Source organism: Punica granatum, chromosome 3 (genome assembly GCF_007655135.1).
Source record: "Punica granatum isolate Tunisia-2019 chromosome 3, ASM765513v2, whole genome shotgun sequence".
Lineage (NCBI taxonomy): Eukaryota > Viridiplantae > Streptophyta > Magnoliopsida > Myrtales > Lythraceae > Punica > Punica granatum.
The window spans coordinates 7,646,872-7,666,557 of record NC_045129.1 but is presented as its reverse complement, the minus strand read 5'-3'; the positions used below and the strand labels follow the sequence as shown (position 1 = coordinate 7,666,557).

Below are 19,686 nucleotides of genomic sequence, written 5' to 3'. Positions count from 1 at the left end.
AATTTTCAAATAAAATGCAATACTAAAATGATAAGTAAACCATAAAATTGTTGGATGATCATATTAATTAATTACGTTTATTTTGTTCAAAATAATTTTTGCTTTTGTAATCCACACTGGGAGAGTTGTACTCCTTGGTGGGCCGTCCCAGTTCAATTGGATTAGTCAGGATTTAAATTGGATTTTCGGATATCAAGTTTAGCTGAAGAGATAATTATCTAGTTACTGACAGTTGCAGGAGAATCGTTTTCCTCGCATTCGATCTTACCAAACGTGATTTCGATGCGCCCGATACTCGTGAGCCGGCCTGCGCACTTTTTACAGTGCAGCCGCAAGTAAAAAAGAAAAAAGAAAAAAAAAAAAGAGGCAAGACATGATCAGAAAGAGATTGGTCGGAGACACGATTCCTCTTTTCCTACACTATCATCACGTCTTTGCTAATATTTAACTGTGGACATTGTCATCGATGACATCGAAACGCTTCAGTTCTTTCTCGATGCTGATGAGGCTGTGGGGGAAGATATTCGGGTTTTTTGCATAAATTAAAGAGTCGTGTTTGAAGCAAATATATATATGTTAAATAAATAAGATTAATAAAGATTAAAAAATTTTATTTTATGTTTGCCCATTATTATATAAATAAATCCTACTCATTATAGGGATCGAGCACTCATTAGAGTCAAACCCAACAGCTGTTAAATTCTCCTCTTCCCTCCCCCGACAATCAAGGATTCTGATCCAAACTCGATCCCGCTGGATTACTCCGACGTCGTGAACCACACGTGTCGGTATATGTTTGGACATTTCATAATCGTACGTGTCTTCTGTCTTTCTATTATAACTAGATAATGACCCCCCGACATGTGAGGAATTGAAGAAAAATTTAATTTTTTTTTTCACAATGTTCAGTATGAGTTCACAAGAAGTGTTTTTCATTTAGCAGAAAAATAATTGCTAAACAACAATAATAATAAAGATAATAATTAATAACCAGTAAACTATTCTTCTACATGTTAAAATTAATAAACCAGATAATAATAATCTAATCCATCCATATATATATATATATATATATATATATAAGTAAAATGGTCTCCTATTGAAATAAATGATCCATCATCAATGTAACAAAATTATTGAAATAATTTTTTGAAAATATAAAACTATTAACCTCATTTCTATTATCAGATTAAAATCATTATAGTATAAACTTATAATAAAATAAAAATTACATATTTGAAATAAATAAATCATAAAATTTCATATTTAAAAAAAGCTATGATCGAGTTTGTGTATATACATATATTTATGATAAATCTGGCTACTGCGCAAATAGTTAAATAAATATAAATTGAATTATTCAAAATTAGTATAATTTTATTAATCTATTATTGTATAAAATGTGAAATTAATTATTATTATTATTATTATTTATTTTGTTAAGAAGGAATATATTTTCCAAAAATCAGAATAATTGCTATAAGAGATGCCATATAAATGTGCTAAAACAAATATTTACAACGCAATATATATAAACACCATGAAAAAAATTCAATTGATCATATATATAGAATTTTAAAAACGATAGTGAACATAAAAGAAAAAAATTATAACATATCGCTATGAACTTAATCTCATAAATAAAGTAAAATTAAAAATTAAAAATAAAGATGACAAAATGCTATCTTAGAAAGGGGCAAAACTAATTTCTATTATAATTACTAAACTTAATTAATGTAAGTGACAAATCTATATTAACAGTTAACTTGAATATCATATACAACTTATTTGACCATATTATAATAATCAATTGACTCCAACTTTTAACAAAAAATGTTGAATTGAAAATTACAATTATTAATTGAAAATATTTTTAATAAGAAAACTGGTTCTCAATATATAATAATTACAATAAGAATTTATATAGCTAAATATAAAAGAGAATCCATACAACGCACGGGAAAAGAAGACTAGTAAAGAAGTATTACCGAGAGAAGAGTTATAATGAGGGAAAAGAATTTACATTCATAGAACAACAAAACTTACAATAAGCTTACCTCCAATATTTTCTCGAGGAGTCAAACACAGATCGTTCGTCCAACAACATAAATTTAACTATGCCAATTTATATTGAAAAAAGTGTACTGTACCTAAAGGGAAAAATAAAAGTTAAAACTACTTAATTATTCGTTAATGTAAACTTGTGATTATTGTCGAAATAAAACAACAAATTACTTGTAAGTCATAAATTTGCATACATAGGAAGACAGTGGCAGGGTTTGGAGGGAGAGAAGAACATGAAGTAATTTGTGGTTACATATATATATATATACACATATATTTCTATGTATCCCAATCAATAGGACTTTATACAATATGAATTTATACAGCATAATAGGAAACGACATATATATTATTTTATTATTAACTTAAAATTAGCAAATATTATTATATAGTGTCTATTCTGTTCTTTGTATATATAAATCAAACATATAATATGAAATTTTATAATTTTATAATTTTGAGATTATTCATCAAAAAGAATTTTAAGATAAGGCATATATTTAACTGATGATGGAAATATAGTTACTTACTGAAACATATTCATAACCATTTTTGGACAGACAAAAGGCAGAAATTCCCATGTTTTCCATTTTCTAAAAGTGAACTTGGATATATTGACTAATTTAATATTGCAATACTTTTCTTACGTAATATTTAATAAGTTCGTATTTACTGAGGAAAAATTACATTTACTCTTTTTTTAAATCCTTTTTGAGAAAATTTCACAAACAACTTCGATTTGACAATGTGGTAACATAAAAAGATAACTAAAATTGATTGGTTCAAACCGTTCGGCTTTTGTTCCCCTTAAGTTATGTCTCAAGTTCCAGTCTTATGTTCACACCGAAAAACATAAGAAGGTATATTCCTTTTGCTAATGTGTTGTCGTCAAAAGACGGTATTTAGTTATGATGAAGCAATTATCTAAGGGGGCGACAAAAGACTTATTATATATATAGAGAGAGATTGAGATTGCGAGATAATTCTTTGGGAGTAAACCCGATAAAATACAATCTCAAAAGTAGATTATACACTATAGATAGAGTATATCTGGCATTAGATGGTACGTTGGGCGCCGGGTCGGAGTGGACGAGTCGAAAGATGGAGTTATTCCTCACATATCATCATCATCAGCAGCAGAGAATACCTAACTCAGATATTTTCACTTTAGTAGTTTGCACCAACTGCTTCTTATTGATGTAATGTAGGCCATGGCCTGTTCCCCTCTCCCTTCCAACAATCCAATTCCTATCCCAATCCATCTCCTCCCAACTCTTCTGTTTCGTCATAATCATCTGCAGATTCGTCTCTGGCCTTCCCCGCAGCCAATCAGAGTACAAGAAACTGGTTACTGTTTTTCATTGTCATATTGGAAAAATATTTGATTTAGTTTTTCCTTTTTCAGTGGAAGAAATATATATATATATATATATATATTTTTCTTATAAAAACAGGATATGACAGTTCCAATAATATCACCAAACTCTCAAGCACTAGCAGAAGATGATGAATGCTCCTAGCCAAAAAGCTTGCACATGCATTCCCTTCTCCAATAAGAGAAGGTGTATCACTTCTTTCCTCAATAAGAGAAGGTGTATCGATCCGCTGTCTAATGTTTCCTCTTACCATGTATATGCATCGGTTTCGACCTTTTTTCTATGAATCGTCCCTTCGTGTCTTGTTTGGTACGAAAAGATAAACCGCAATAATTCTGCAGGGAGAGGGGCCGTTTTCTTTCCATCGTGTGATTCTTCTTTTTTCGGTTACAATAGGAAGTTCATGGTCTAGTATAAGGAATGAAAATGAAATTTAAATAAAGAGATATGAGTAATTCCACTGATGAGAATCGAATCCAAAATCTCTAAATTACCAGGTGAGATATTAGCCATTGCAGTGCGCCTCTTTCTTCATCATGTGATTCTTCAACCACTCAACAAACTGCAATTTCTTCCGACAGAAACTAACCAACCAAAACTAAGAGGAGAAACAAATAGCAAAAGACCCAAAGAGAAAAGGTTAAGATGGAAAGGATGCTAACATTATGATCTCTTCTAACCAAAATAATTTACATTTTACATCTCATCTTGCCCCCTTCTTCTTTACAACTTTCCAAAATTTCTTGAACTTCATCAAGAAAATCCACTAAAGATTTGAATCCCCTTAATCACCCACTAACCCCCACTAATAAGATCAAATTTCTCATCAATCAAATCCATTTGTTCTTCCACTTATATGTAGTGATGGATCATTGTTCATCACTGTCAGAGTAATCCTCAGGGTTGGGCAGCTTGTTCAGATCAACTTTCTCGAGAACACTCCTCCCACAGCTGCTGTTACTGCCGCCGCTGCTCATCTTCACTTCACAGCAGCTCTCGTAGTCGCCGCAGCCGACCATGCCGTTCAGACCCCTGTTGAGGGCCGCGTCCACCCGGGCGCCGACCTCCGCTGCCTTCCTCCTTATGAAGGCTGCTGACACGTCCACTCCTCCGTCCGCGCCGCTGGCTACCCCCTCAGCTGCCACGAACTCCGGGAAGTTCAGCCTCGCGGACGGACCGCGCAGGTAGAAGACAGCCGTGTCGTAGGCCCGGGCCGCTGCAACTGGGGTGGAGTAGGACCCCAGCCAGATCCTTGACCTCTTGTTGGGCTCTCTCACCTCCGCCACCCACTTGCCCCACTTCCTCATCCTTATCCCCTTGTATGGCCTCTCCCTAGTGCCGCCGCCGCCGCCTCCGCCGCATCTTTTCCGGGTCTCCACGCTTTCCCCAGACTCCATGCCCGTTCACCACTCCCTGTCTCGTCTGCCGCAGAAGACCGAACGAACAAAAACCGATTCTTGGGCAAGAAAAGAGAGGTACGTCGATTCAAGCCGAGATTTTTCTCGTACCCATGTGAGTGAAAATCGGGACAGAGCTGTTATCGCCGGACATCAAGCGGGATGGAGATGGTGTAAAAAAAAAAAAAAAGTCTTTGGGACAAAAAGGATTGGTGGGTCAAATCAAGAAGGGGATTTTCATGGGGAAGACGAGCTGGAACCAACTCCCTCAGCAAGAAAGATGGGTCTCAACTAATTGAGGAATTTATCGAATCCATGGGGGGGAGAGGTCTCAGGCTCAGCTGATTGAGGAAGGAGAGAACTGACAGAGGAGAGAGAACTTATGGGAAGGCAATAAAGGAGGGAGCTTTAAAGCAAACCGAGAGGAGAGGACACGACAGGTTTCATGGATTTGGAGGTTTCCTGTAAACTTGGGAAACTGAAGTTGTCTTCTGGGCAAGCCTACACGTTGAATCCCATGGAGCAAAAACCACTTAAAAAAAGGGACAAAAACATCAATAATTTCGAATAGAAAAATCCGACCAGTTCAGAGCCTCACTGACAAATCCCGTCGGTGATTTTCATGAACAAAAAGGAGGGGGGAGGGAGGCGGGATTAGCTCATTCCATAATTGCAGTGGTTTCTTGCATCAGGTGGGTGGGAGTGGGAGTGGGAGTGGGAGTGGGAGGGGACTTGTTTGGTAGCAGAGGGAAAAGCTGAGCAGGGGAAAAGAGGAAAGAAAATCTTTTTAACAGGGCAAGAGATTACTTTACTTTCCCGTTTGTGGAAGGAGAGAAGAGAGCAATCGCAATGACCACTGAAATGGCTTCTGTGAGCAGAGCATGGAATATAAGGATTACTGTGTGTGTGTGGGGGGGTGAATATTTTATAAAAGAAAAAAAAATATATATTTATTCCGTCCCCGACTACCACTCTAATAACTGCTCACCGCTTAACTCACACGAACGTTTAACATGTCAAATATATGTGTCGTAACACGTCTAATATCTTATATCATATGAAATTCGAACGACGATCACCCACTTGGCCGATACAGGAGCACAATGATGCATTCATAGGATTATTAAGTTCGATTCTTTCTTTCTTTTTAAAAGATTAGTTCATCGCGATACTTGAGAACTCGACTAAACCGAAGTGTCAAGGCAAACTAAATCCGAGCATATCAGATTTGACTTTGTATATAGTTGTTTTCTTCTGTACTACTCGGAACGAAGAGGTCTAGTGATGAAAAGATCTTTTCATAAATTAAAATTATTTGGACGAGCTGGGGTCGGTTTTAGAGAATTCTTAGTCTCGGGTCGATTTCGACGTTAATGCTTAATTTATTGAGGTTTTTGGTTGATGTTGTTGTTTTTGTTAGGAAATGAATATGGATGGGGGAAGGGCAGAGGAGAATGAGATGGGAGGGGGGCAGGTCGGTGGTCGGTGGATGGATACCGTTAGGAATTGACTTTCCCTCCACGCAATAACGATTGGGTCGGGAGGGGGACGGGGGGGCCGAGGGGCCTCTCTGTCTTTTCCGTACATGTTCTGTTCCTTAGCATTTTATGAGCAACCTTGGCATTTTACTTGTAACGTCCCATCATCACCCGTTGCGCAAGCATTCATACATACATACATACATACATACATACGCACGTACATTTTTATAATAAATTGGAATTCAATTTCTACAATAGGAGATGGACGGCTATATCGGACAACGAGACTAGATAGAAACTATTCCCTTGATGACGAGTTCTAAATCCCCAATTATCAACAGATAAATCAGACAGGATCTGCTCTAAATCCTTGAAACGTGAAAAAATGACTTGAGTGACGAGTCAATTTATGTCCGTAATTCTGGATATTGAAATAGAGTTTTGCTCTGATCCTTATATACTGACACTATGCGTATCATGCATGGTTAGTGTCAATTATGTGCCGATACACAAATATCAGTCGGTCCTATATATTGGATACTGTGGTTCGAACCAGATATGAATAATTCTGATTGTGACGCTCACATTTTCGTGATGCTGTTGAGTTCTCTACTCTCTCTAGAAGCAGCCCTCGTCATATATATACTTTTTCTTTTTCTTTTTTATTAGAAAAATAGTCTAATATATTTATTAATAACGAGTCGCTACAAACTCCTGGTTACAACTAATGAGTCGAGTGATGACAATACCAATTACATCAACATACAAAATATCTCGAGCTCCAGGAGGTGGGGAATCAAAATACACTACATTGTGACAATCAAAAAAGTCGTCACGAGTAGCCTTGGCAAGAAAATCCGTGACCGTATTTGCTTCACGGAAAGTGTGGCAAACCTTGAAGTCCGCGAATCTCCTAAGGAGGGTCCTTCAATCATATAAGATAAGCATGAGAAATAGATTGTCATGCAAGGATCAAGAAAGAAGATCACATATTACCTGAACATCCAACTCTATAATGAGAAATTGGATGCCTAAAATGTGAGCTAGGATAAGCCCATCCCGAAGTGCCCAACATTCCCGCAAGTAAGTGGTTTGTAGTACCAAGGGATCGACATAATCCATAGACCGAGAAGAAATCCTAATGCATAGGCCGTTTTTATGGAGAAAGTGACTTGTAGGAGAGTATTTTCAGACCAAGAAATCCTGGCCACCCTCCCCCAAGAGACTACGAGGGACGCTTCTCAAGTCATCTCCTATATCATCATGGAGTTCAAAAGATAGTTATCTCAAGTCCCAAGAGTCATCCACATCGAGTATATCAGAAACTTTGAGGGCAGACTCAGTGGCCTTTAGAGGACCAAGGAGACGAGTTCTGAGTGGCTGACTCCCTAACCAACAATCATTCCAAACATTGATATCTCGACCATTGCCAACCACCCATCTGCTGCCCAAAGAGCATATTTGCAAACTTGTCTTAAGGGTAGATTTGTTTAAAGAGTTAGCAGAACCATCATAGACCTGATTGTCAATGTATTTTCTCCTAAAGATTCGAACCTAGGGTCTATTATCTTCCCGTGCTCTCCAAGAAAAACCTCCTAAGAGGGCGAGTTTACGCCCCTTTGCACGCGGGATGCCAATACCACCCTCATCCTTGGGGAGAGTAATCTTATCCTAACTTAACAAGTGAATTTTCTTCTGAATTTCCGTGGATCCCCAAAGAAAGTTCCGACTAAGACGATCAATGGCATTGCAAATAGCTTGAGGGACAAGTGCATGATATGGGATGGAATAGACGAAAGCACCAAGTTAACAAGAATGGTTCTGCCCGCAAAGGAAAGATGGCTAGCTTTCGAACCAGCTAGTTTTTCTTTAAATTTATCAATGAGAAAGGAAAAAGAGGAAGAGCTAGTAGTGGATATATCCATGGGAAACCTAGGTATTTACCAAGATCATGAGACTCTCAAATACTAAGGATACGAGTGGCTTTGTTTCTCATTCTCTCAGTGGGGTTACGAGAGAGGACGATTCTAGATTTATCAAGGCTGATTTTTTGTCCAGAGGACTCACAAAAAAAATTAGTTTCAAGTCCCGTTTCAAGGATGATTCTATATATATATATATACTTTGTTTTTGATGTTTATATCTCGATGATTTCCTCTAGTTAGTTTCAAGTCCCGTTTAGGTAATCTAACAGCAGCATGGTCCTGTGTGAATTAACCATTCTTCTCATAATAATAATATCTAGTTCCATCATTTAAAGGGACAGATCATTATATCATATATCACATGTATAGATCTATAGTCAAACTAATTTTGCATAATTCATTCTTTGATTAATATCTGCAAATGATTTTGAGAAAGGGATGTTATATTGGGATATATGCTCTTCCATGAAACTATGAAATTCTAAATTTGATTAGCATGAGTAGGACTTTGGTGTCCATTTTTTTTTCGATTACAAGGGAGGCCCATGAGCTTATTATAATAAAATATAAATCATAATAGTTAATAAAGAGATACGGATGATCCCACTAAATATCGAACCCGAAAACATTTTGGTTATCAGACAAGGACGCGTGCACCATTGCACTCTACCCGCTTTTAATTTTTTTTTTTTTTAAAAAAATCTTTTATAGGGTGCATGAATCTCCTGTGCGATTGAAAAAAAAAATCAAATCAAATTAAAGTAGGGCATGAATTGATTAATACTAGCTAGCTTATAGTGGCTAGAGAAAATCCCAATTAGGGTTTGATTATGGGATGCTTTATCTTGAAATTCTGGGGAAAAAAGGGGAAGAAAATACAAAAGAAAATATCATATCGTGCAAATGCAAGATTCTCTCCACAAATCATGCAGATGTGTTTGGTATCCTGTCATGTTTTATTTTATCCAAATACGAGGAATGGACTCACGTTTTCTCTCTTTTCCTTTACGGTACAATTTTGTCTCTCTTTTCCCATTTTTTTCCTCCTTAAATTTATTTATTTATTTATTTATAGGTGTATACCACGGCATTTAAAAGTCCAGTGGGAACTGATTGATTCAATTAGAATCGGGTCAACCTACATTAGTAATTCTTCAAGCGTGAAATTTCTCCATTAATAAAATTTAAAACTAAGTCATTGTTAAACTCTGAATCATTTGAATCACTCATGTTGATTTTATTTACTTATTTTATTTAATAATAAAGGAAATAAAAGCAAACGAACAGCTTATCTCTCTCTGTCAAACTGAAAACTGAATTCCCATTGGTCGCCCAAAGGAAGAAAGAACTGTTTTTTTATACGGCCCAATGAAAACATTTGCTTTTTTTTTCCCCCCTTTCTTTTTCTGCAAATTAATTTGAGTTACTAGGAATTTAGGATCCCTTCACTGATGTGCAAAAAACAGTAGATCTAGAAGTTAAAAACACTGCCAAGAAACTTGATAATTTACATGGATAAATTTCGGTTAAACTTAATTTTGAGAAGTAATTAAGCGAATGATGATTTAGCGAAAATGTAAAGACGGCTAATGCCTATTCTTGTGCATGTATACCATTGCTAGCAAGGCCAACTGAATACCCGTTCGCTTCTCCTTATTTTAAGAAATTCTTAATACCTCCTCTTTGTGATAATTAAAATTTTGCTTCCGAAAAGAATCTGATAAGGTAATTGTAAGCTGCCGATCGAGCACGCATTCTAATTTTCTCAATAAATCATTGTAAAACCCTACTCGAAGTTTCTTCATTCTCCAGCTAGATTGGTTATACGTCAATATATATCCTCTAGATCCTTAATAAGATTCCCCCAAACAAATATTAACAACCTTAAGTTTCAGCAACAAACAAGTTAATGATAGCACTCATTTTCTTTGTCTTTGGCTGATTTTGTCAAACTCCCCTTGGTCGGCTGCTTAGGCATATATAAACATAATAGATAACAGACAGGTAGCTTGACTGCTTAAGGCTACTATGGAAGTGGACAGAAGTTTCACACAGTGCAAGCTTTGATACAATCTATTGTGGAAAATCTGTGATCTTCAAGGCATATTTATACGTTAAATTGATTAGGTAAAAATGTTATGTCATGTAGTGAAGTGACCCCTTTCTGCTGGCAGTGGCATCTCTAGCTACATGCATGGCTCCAAATTTATGCATTAACACTTTTTTTTGATAGTATTTTATGAAAGGTTACGGAGGGATGGGATGGAGAGGGTTATGGAGGGATTATTTAATTCTCTATAACCTATGTTTGGATGAGTTTCAATAAAGAGTGGGGTGAGATGGTATGAGAATTCAAAAAAGATCTTGACCTGTTATTATCTTTTATAATGTTATATCAATGGTTGATCTTCTTATCCCTCCATAATACTCAAATTTGTGGAATTAAAATAGAGATTATGAACGATTATAGTGAGATTAATAATCTCTCCATAACCCTTCCCCTTTTAAAAATTTTAAAAGTCAAATATGGGTTATTATCATCCGTTCATAACCCACCCCTTCATAACCCTCCACAACCCTCAATCCAAACAAGCACTATAGGCAGCATGTGCCTTATAATCATATTAGGTTTACTCATATATACATACATATATATATATATATTGTATATAGAAAATTGAATTTCATCAAAGAAAGTACATCAACTTGTATTAAAAAATGTTATTTGAGAAAATATATGCAGTCGATTTCATTTATGAGGGTATTTTCTGAATTATGGTAAGAGGATTTGAGTATATTTTGGTTTGTCCTTACTGCAGTGACAGAGTGAGAGTATCTACTTGAAAAATTTAGAAAAAAGACATCCAAAAAAGCTAGTTCTTAATTTTGGTTCGAATATAATGGTACGTATTGCAACTGTCTCAACACTATGAAGTTTAGGGTTTTATTATTACTACCTGAAAAGCCTTTCGTACATATCTCTTATTCTTCATCCTCTATACGATTATATCCTTCTAGACCTCGACGAAGAAAATATGGAATCGGCCTTTTTCCCGCAAATTGACGGACATTTACGTGCATTTGATTTATCTTATAAATAGTTCAAACTTTTTGGACTTAATTGGCAGCTAGCTTAATATAGAAAACAATGGCATCTTCTTTAAAAGGAGTAGCTCATGGGACCTTTGCTTTCATGTGGTTCCATTTTTTTAGGTATGGGGTCTTGAATTTTATATATATACATATATATGTATGTATATTTAATTTTTCGAAAAAAGGAAAAGGAACTTTAAAACATTTTAATCGTTCCCCTATCCTTAAGGAGATAGATGGTACAATAGATGCACATGAAATATATCTAACAGTTGAGCATTTAAGAATTCGGTCCATTAATGCCTCCTTTTTTTCGTGAATATCAAAGTGTGTCCTTTGCCTATTGTCTAATACCAATCCCGGTCGGCCTGGTTTTGATTGCAAGATACTTTTAGTGAGTTTTTAATCCTACGGTACAAGTTTTCCCGCTGAAAATTCAATTTACATATCTTCATATTTTATACTATTTTTTGTTTGGAACCACTGTGATGATATTTGGTCCACTATTTCTCAAAATCATGATGATCTATGGAATATTAAATTTTAAAATCTTAAGGGACGGTTTAATTCATGTTTCGGCGGATATTTTTTTCCTTGTCTCCCGATATATATCGAAAAAAGTTTAAGGCTCTTTCAATATCCCCACCTTGTCTCGTGTTCGGATCATGGGATGATTGAAAACTGTTGGCAACAACTAAGCATATCAATGATACGGAATCCTCCTTTAATATGATATATTTTCCTCGTATGATTTTTCAAACCTTTGACGAACTTTATGTGGTGCCTTCTCTGATGATAAGGGCACATGGCATAATTAAAATCATGCTTTTTTTCTTTTTCGAAAATAAATAAATAAATGAGTAACTGAGAGGTTTGACATTTTATTTGGGTCATGGGACTTGAATAGAAGTCACAAATGAATGGGGAAAATGTGGAAAAATTCTTTCAAGTTATAGGATTGACTATATGAATACGGTAGCTCAATGATACCCAAAAAGAAATAGAGACAATAACATAAACCATAAGATTACTTCATAATACCATGTCAATTACCAAAAAATAAATTTCAAGTTCGATTTTCGTTAAATAGTTGTTTCGGAATTGCTTGAACCGTTTCAAATTAATGCAACGATCGCTTGACCAAATAAGAGCAATAGGAAGCTGGACACACTTTTCGAGAATTGGCCCGAATACGTGACACGTCGATATATCATTAATAAGGTGCCCTATTATTGAGTGAGTGAAGTCAAAATTAGTTAAAGAAATGCCAAATTAAAGACCGTGGACTTTGTGTTTTCTATTTTGTTTGACTTCCATCCTCTGTTTTGTTTTTGAATATCATATATCCCTTTTCAGTGCCATGTACCGACGCATTATGAAGATTTATGTGGCTGGAAACCTACTCAATTTTGTATTATTGATTGATTTACTTTATGTGGAGGGGAGAACAAGACCTTAATGTGATGTTGAAGCCATATGGGCAAAATTACTTGTTGAACCTCAGGATACTTGATTATTACTTCCGTGATTATTAAGAATTTATTATTTGTTCGATTAGATCACGAGATATTATCAGCCTATTGATTGTAATTAACTCTTGTTGATGCGTTAACTTGGCTCGACTCAACCATAAGACTTAAGTACTGTTTGATAAAACTTATTAAAATTTGTTTGGTCGGGCAAAAATTTTAAGTGCTGAAATTATATTTACACAATTACCCTATACTTCTTTTTTTACTCTTGACCACATTTTATTATAATATTTTTAAATATTAGAAAATAAAAAATAATTAAAATTGCAAAAAAAAGGGGCAAAGATTCTCAATCAAAGAGGGAGAAGGCGTTAATATGCCGCCGATAACCTCCTATATGGAGGTGGTAGCTAGGATCGGGGCCTCCACTACTCCCGATCTCCCCTCTCTATCTTTGATGGTGACATCCTCTGTGGAGGTGGTGGCCGGCAACCGCACCATCAGCGCTCTCTCACTCCCCCTCTCTCTAGCTTTCTGTGTCAAAATCCGAAAATGGGACCAAACGGCAATTACGATAAAAGTTGGGGTACTGCTGTAAATTTTTAAAAATCGTCCCTTAACTGAGCAAATCAGTTGAAAATAATAAGTAGGTTTTTCTATTTAATAATTATGTTTTTTTACCTTAAACCTATTAAATTAAGTCATTTTTTTGCTTATCAAACATCCCAAATTCTATTAAGTTCTGAAAATTTAATTTCAGCACTTAATTAGTTTACTTGTGCATTACACGGGATTTTTATATCGGTTATTAATGAAAATTAGTAAGACTAATTATACTTATAATATTAACATATAATTTCTATGCTTGATTTCATGTACTATGCCTATGGTTCCCTTGTAACCCAAAAGAGAAGAAAATTTTCTATGCTTGATTATATGTCTCATAATTCTATTTATACATTTTTTATCATCATTTTATTTATATATTAGCAATGAAGAGACATACATGAAATAAAAACACATCATGTTGATATATTGTAATGCTTTTAACATAATCAAATGTGGCGCCTTAATTATGTAATATAAGCGCATTGACTTAGCTTTTAATCTTAAGCGAATGTTTTGCACAATATTTTAATAGGATTGGTATTCTCTCTTCTTTTTTTTTTGACATGCTTTAGTTTCTATCTCAACTTTTTTAACCTCCCAATATATAATTATCTTGACTTCATTTATAACTGTATAAGTATAATAACATAGGAAAAAGCTTTTAATCTTAATTATTGCAAAGTTTTTATTTTTATTTTTGGATAATTACCTTAGTAATATTTTCTGGACATATAAAAAAAGAAACTCTTCTAACATGATTTACTTGATATAAACATAACATAAGCATATATTTATATATTGTATACGTATTTTACCTGGGCCACCAACTTTTAAATATAAATATACATATACATATACATGCATATAATAAATCATACAAATTATTAAAGAAATTAGCATATTAAATATTTTCAGATTCAAGTGCTTGAGAATTTCTATTTTAAGTTAATTAGCAACAATATTTTGTTGTTCTAATAAATTAATTTGTCAAAATTGTACCTTTGAGGCCACAAATTGTAATTTTTATGATCCATCGATTTATTTATTTAAATATAAGCTATTGTAAATATTGCATGCATTTTTCAGTCAAATGCTTTGAATATTTTGAATTTAATCATATAAATGACTATATTAACCATTTAATTAATCAATTTAGAAAAAATATATTATTAGGATAATAAATTCCGCTTTTTTTGTGATTTATGGAATGTAGATATTTAAAATACTATATGCATATTATAGCGTTTTATATTTTTACTTTATTTGATTTAATAATAAAACAAGGGCTAATAACAATATACATTTAATGTGCCAATTCTAGTTTACTATATACATTGATTGATTGATATTGATCGATGATGATTGGTATTATCAAACAAGCCCTTAATTAGCTAAAAAAGAAGCAGATGGGGGCAATTCTATGTAGTACGCTACTCAGACTGATCGATAACCCATTGCGACTGGACCGATTACAATGTGCAGTTTCTATCACGAAGAAACAGGGGATAAGCAGACAAGAACAATTTAATGTTGCTAGAACACTATCCTGTTTCACTGATACTCGCAAAGGCACAATAATTAATGTTCATGTTCAGCTGCAAACACTGAAGGCCCAATGCAACCATCTGCACCTTCAGAAAACCGTTTGCTGGGGCATAGCTTGAGAAATGACCTCCGATAAGGCAAGGAGATCCCACCAACCATCTCCTATCGTGATTTGGACTTTCCGCGCATCCCCATTCGTGATTTTGCATATCTGATTACTTGTTAAGGAAAAAGTACCATGAAATAGGCAGAATAACCTAGCCAGTTACTGCAAGATTACTAGTTAGTGTGTTAAAGGAGTGTACTGAACATTTTCACCAATATCTGAGCAGAATCAGTGTCTTCTAAAGGATTCAAAACCAAATCAACTTCAATTTGGCGGTTGCATACTTGCAAAATTTATATTAATATGTGATATAAAAACTGCTTCTGCTTATGTGTAATTCAAGCATATTAATTAGTCATCCATATTTGCATTTGGCAGTTTTAGATTAATGTCTCCCGAACACTTTACCTTCTTTTTGAAAATAAATAACTACTTGTCAGCAATCATATTTCAATATTTTCGCATCAGCATTTCCTTTGCTGCCAATTTTTTGCTTTTCTTTCCTTTTCTGTCTGATAAATGTTTGACATAGGATGCTTCTTATGAGACCAATCGGTGATGGCTAATCGTCCGATCTTATATGAACTTTATTCATTTCTTATCGATGCCTTTTGTATGAGCATAAAAGGATACTCTAGTCTCATGCTCTCTCCAGCAGGTGATGAATAAAGAACTGTGCCCTGAAGAAGGTTCAAGGCATCGGTCGAACAATCTGTATCCTGTTGACAGAAAATCATAAATTCGTAAAAGTAACAATGGGACATATCACTTAAGACACAATCATAAGATTCACACCCAAACGAATCCTCTGAAAATGCCCTTGATAATTCATATCAGAACGAGCCTATAGGCAGCTCAAGTGGTTATTATCAGTTTTTTTCTGAATCCCCTTGTGAAGTGGTTACTATCAGTTATAACTGATGCAAATAACAATTAACTTCAAAAGTGGCTTCCAACCGAAGCTCTACATATGCTTCCTGTTTCTTTTCCTGTTAGCGTCTATTGATCCAAGACACATGATTCTAGGACTAAATCTACAATGCAAAACATCAAATACCTTAAAATCAACAAAAGCAACAGGCTTGCCATGTTTGCTCTGCATCTTCAATTTCAAGAACCCAGGACATCTGTTAGACACGGCAGATCACAAGCAAGCAAGCAAATTCAGTAATGAACCGATAGTTTTAAAATCTGGTTAAGATGTGTCTACACTCTCCACAGACCTTGAGAACACTTGAAGCAGCTCTTGTTCTGTACATCTTGGTCCCAGATTAGCAACGAAGAGAGTTGGACATGGAGGAGCAGCACTCTGTTGGGGCAAGAGAAGCGGTAAGCTCCAGAAAAAAATTGTGGCAGAAATAATAGCAATTGTCTACCAGAAGAGCATAAACATAAGCATGATACCAACTTAATGTTGCTCTAAATTACTTAAAGCCGAACCAGTAACTAGAAAACAGTGCAAACTTTTCACCACTTCCAATTCAAATTTGACATTTTCACTGCATCAATAACTCAAAAGGTTCTTCATTTATATGCCATTGAATTGAGATCAATCTATGAGGAAAGATTTGGCAACTTGCTATTAGTTCAGTTGTTTAAAATAATATAAGTTCCTAATATAATAAATTATCTTAAGAAAGTAGAAATGGTAAATTGGCCCTAAAAATGGGAAAAGAACACCATAATGGTCACATAATAAAGTGCAAATGTCCTTCAATCCTCGATTCCTTATGATGATGCCGAAAGTTTAACCTAGCCTTGCCAATGAGCTTTTGGTATCCCTTCTTCCAACAACAGTTATTCTGCTTCAAATGCTTAGCAAACATCTCAACAACATTCGCTGCTTGAGATGCAACCACCAAACAAATTATAACTCCACAGTCAATTAGGTCTTTAACTTCAATTTAAAATTTCAATTTTTAATAAACCACTATGAAAAGAGAAAACCGAGGAAAGTGAGATATACAGTATGAAATGCTTTTGGTGACTCAAATATTAGGTCATATAATTTCCATGGAAGCAGAGTATAGGTACAATAAGCATCAGGAAATAAAATAATGTGAACTAGATTTGAGGAAAGAAAAGATAGTCAAGATGAAACCCTACCATACTTGTTGCCGTCCACTCGTTTACATCTCTACCATCAGGATTTGCAACTCTAAGAAACCAAATATATGACGTGTAAATATACGAGGCAATAAAGATACATTTTAGCATGTTAATCAGAAAGTGCACTCCAGCTCCCAGGGAGCAGATCACGTTAACTGAACAGCGTTAATTGGAGCAATCACTTCCAAGCAATAAGTTGTGCTTAAGTAGTGCAAATGACCTCTGTGCTGGTGGATAACCAATTGTGCTGTAAGAAGAACTACTCATCCCAGGCAAGTGAGTGCTGCCAAGACCTGCTAGTGTTCAAGAGTGCAACACACGTGCAATGTGAGCCTTTCCCCAAGTAAAATGTGCCCTCGAAGTGACCAAGTTTATATGCGCACAACATATCACTCAAGCAGCGTGCATTAAGTTACATGTAGACTCATTCATCTTCAAGCACGGATCGACAATTAATAGCGTAGCAAAAGGTTTTATCCAATTTATCACAAATGGGGACATAGAGTGGGTAGTAGTCCAACTCTGTTTGGACATTCAAATAATAAAGTCCCTACCTGGATCAGGGTAGACAAATGCTGGAGATACTCTGGCTTTCTTATCCAAGCCAAATCTTTCGTCATCTAATTCAGAAACAGCAAGCCATGAGATTAGTTAAATTGAAAAAAGAAAAAAAAAAGTGACAACCGTGAAGCAGATACAAAAGAAAGAAAGAAGTGGGGAAAGCAAGGTTTCACCTGTCCTGGAGCGCTTAGACCTGGAATTTGCTTTTGCAAAGTCAATGAACAGAGTAGATCCCTTCTCCAGATCAAACACCATTCCCTGCAAACAAGGTTTGATGTTTTTACTGAAGCTCAATATTTGACCTGGTTTTCAGTTGCATAGCTGATCAATTCATCTAAACGAATTTTATTTGATCTTATTTTTCACACCCACAAGAGTCACCTCTAGAATGCTTCCTAATTTAGAACTTACTATGAATTAATTTCTTTGTTATGCACATTAGAGAACCCCGCCTCTATTGGTAATCTAAAGACACAATTTTCTCAGCTCCTGGAAAAGCAAACACCTTTTTTGGTAATAAAAAGGAGAAGGTGGATTTTCTTACATTCAGAGTATGCATGGCAGCAACTGCTGATTGCTGATCCGTGAATACCGCAAAAGCAAATGGCTGCTATCAAGAGAACACAACATTAGAAATCATTATCCCAAAATGTATTACAAATAATACGAGATAGACATGGCATTTTGTGATCATCCCTGCCTCAGTCAGATATATGACTAATGATTCCACTAAGTCATGAGAGATGACTCCAAATCATTTAAATTCAGCACTCAACCAACATCAATGTGTCTTGACCCATCTTGAAGACGATTGAGATCACAAATGAGCCTCCCAAACATGGCTCTGAGGAAGAACAGAGCAGTAAAGAATCCAGAGATTCCGATAAAGTAACCCACAAAACAAACAATTCTAACCCAATGGACTTTCAATGTAGCGTCCCGCAAAAGAGGCCGAGAGAAAGTACGCCTCCGTATGTCAACAATGACGCGTAATGTCAGCCAAAATACAGACAATCAAATTCTAGTCAAACTTTTCAACTTTCATCATCATCAGGTATCAAAAACAGTAGCATCAGACTCCTTAATATCATCAGCTTTCCATAGACAAGGCCACATGATGTCAAAAGCTCCCATCACCAATCACCAATCCGTTGAAACACTGATCATAACACCACAAAGTAAAAAGAGAGGAATTGCATTCCCACCTGAGATTTTTTCGTTATGCTTCTCAAATGCGAGGACTCGTAGCCTGGGAATTCACGGAACAGATTATAAATCTCCCGAGGCTTCACGTCATCGGGCAATCCCGCGATGAACAGCGTCCGGAGATCATCGTGCGGCGGGCCTGGACTAGCGTAGTGCGGCGCAAGGTAAGTCTGCCGGATTGGCGGCGGCAGTGGAGCCGCCGGGGAAGGGGGCTGCTGTGGTGACCGGTAGTAGACGTAAGTGGGCACGACCCCCGGCGGTGGTGGCTGCGGTGGCGGTTGGTAATACGCCGCCGCGTCGTCCATCGGAACCGGCAGTGGGGAAGCCTTACTGCTGGTCGTAGCTTGTACTGAGTTTTTGATCCATCAGGAGAAGGTTCGACGTTCGATAACTCCTATTGGCCCATTGATCTCAGCCCGGTCCACAACCGGCCCAGTATGAATAATAAATTTGTACCACATCCTATGTTTTTCTATGTCCTTTATATCATGAGTAGTGTTTTAGATATATTTTTTGCCACTTCTTTAATAGATAAAAACCAAGTTTCTTCAATAAAATAAAAAAAACAATAAAATTAACAAAGAAAAATAATAATAGAGAAGTGATGTGCAAGGAGAGGGAAAATAAAGAGAGGAGAGAGTAATGGCTAGTAGTTTTTTGGTAGTTAAAAGGTGGTGTGTGAGTTTAGCTTATTTAACTCTAACTTCCTTCATATGTAATGGTTTATTTCGTTACTAGGTTT

At 35.7% G+C, this 19,686-nt stretch overlaps 2 protein-coding genes across 3 annotated transcripts; both read right to left on the bottom strand.

The window, feature by feature from the left end:
• Positions 1 to 3,924: 3,924 nt before the first annotated feature.
• On the bottom strand, positions 3,925 to 5,729 carry LOC116201916 (ethylene-responsive transcription factor ERF008). The gene has a single exon (XM_031533374.1). The coding sequence runs from the start codon at positions 4,835 to 4,837 to the stop codon at positions 4,310 to 4,312; it is 528 nt and encodes a 175-aa protein (XP_031389234.1). The 5' UTR covers positions 4,838 to 5,729; the 3' UTR covers positions 3,925 to 4,309.
• Positions 5,730 to 14,759: 9,030 nt separating this feature from the next.
• Positions 14,760 to 19,309, bottom strand: LOC116201856 (protein couch potato). 2 transcript variants are annotated; one of them, XM_031533288.1, is made up of 10 exons: positions 18,944 to 19,309; positions 18,283 to 18,345; positions 17,912 to 17,996; positions 17,732 to 17,797; positions 17,398 to 17,473; positions 17,175 to 17,226; positions 16,292 to 16,377; positions 16,126 to 16,195; positions 15,702 to 15,787; positions 14,760 to 15,173 (listed from the first exon to the last, which is right to left on the bottom strand). In XM_031533288.1, the coding sequence occupies exons 1-10, from the start codon at positions 19,247 to 19,249 to the stop codon at positions 15,125 to 15,127; spliced, it is 939 nt and encodes a 312-aa protein (XP_031389148.1). In that variant the 5' UTR covers positions 19,250 to 19,309; the 3' UTR covers positions 14,760 to 15,124. The 2 variants fall into 2 exon arrangements, with proteins under 2 accessions (XP_031389148.1, XP_031389149.1); XM_031533289.1 differs by having other exon boundaries at positions 17,398 to 17,470; positions 18,944 to 19,307.
• Positions 19,310 to 19,686: the final 377 nt, after the last annotated feature.

What these genes read in the sequence shown, in the direction of transcription:
- LOC116201856 (XM_031533288.1), bottom strand. Translation starts at nt 19,249, where the DNA reads ATGGACGACGCGGCGGCGTATTACCAACCGCCACCGCAGCCACCACCG. An exon ending in GCATAACGAAAAAATCTCAG is followed by an intron (nt 18,346 to 18,943) that starts GTGGGAATGCAA and finishes TCTTGATAGCAG; the next exon opens with CCATTTGCTTTTGCGGTATT. An exon ending in AGTGGACGGCAACAAGTATG is followed by an intron (nt 16,378 to 17,174) that starts GTAGGGTTTCAT and finishes TTGCCCCAACAG; the next exon opens with AGTGCTGCTCCTCCATGTCC.
- LOC116201916 (XM_031533374.1), bottom strand. Translation starts at nt 4,837, where the DNA reads ATGGAGTCTGGGGAAAGCGTGGAGACCCGGAAAAGATGCGGCGGAGGC.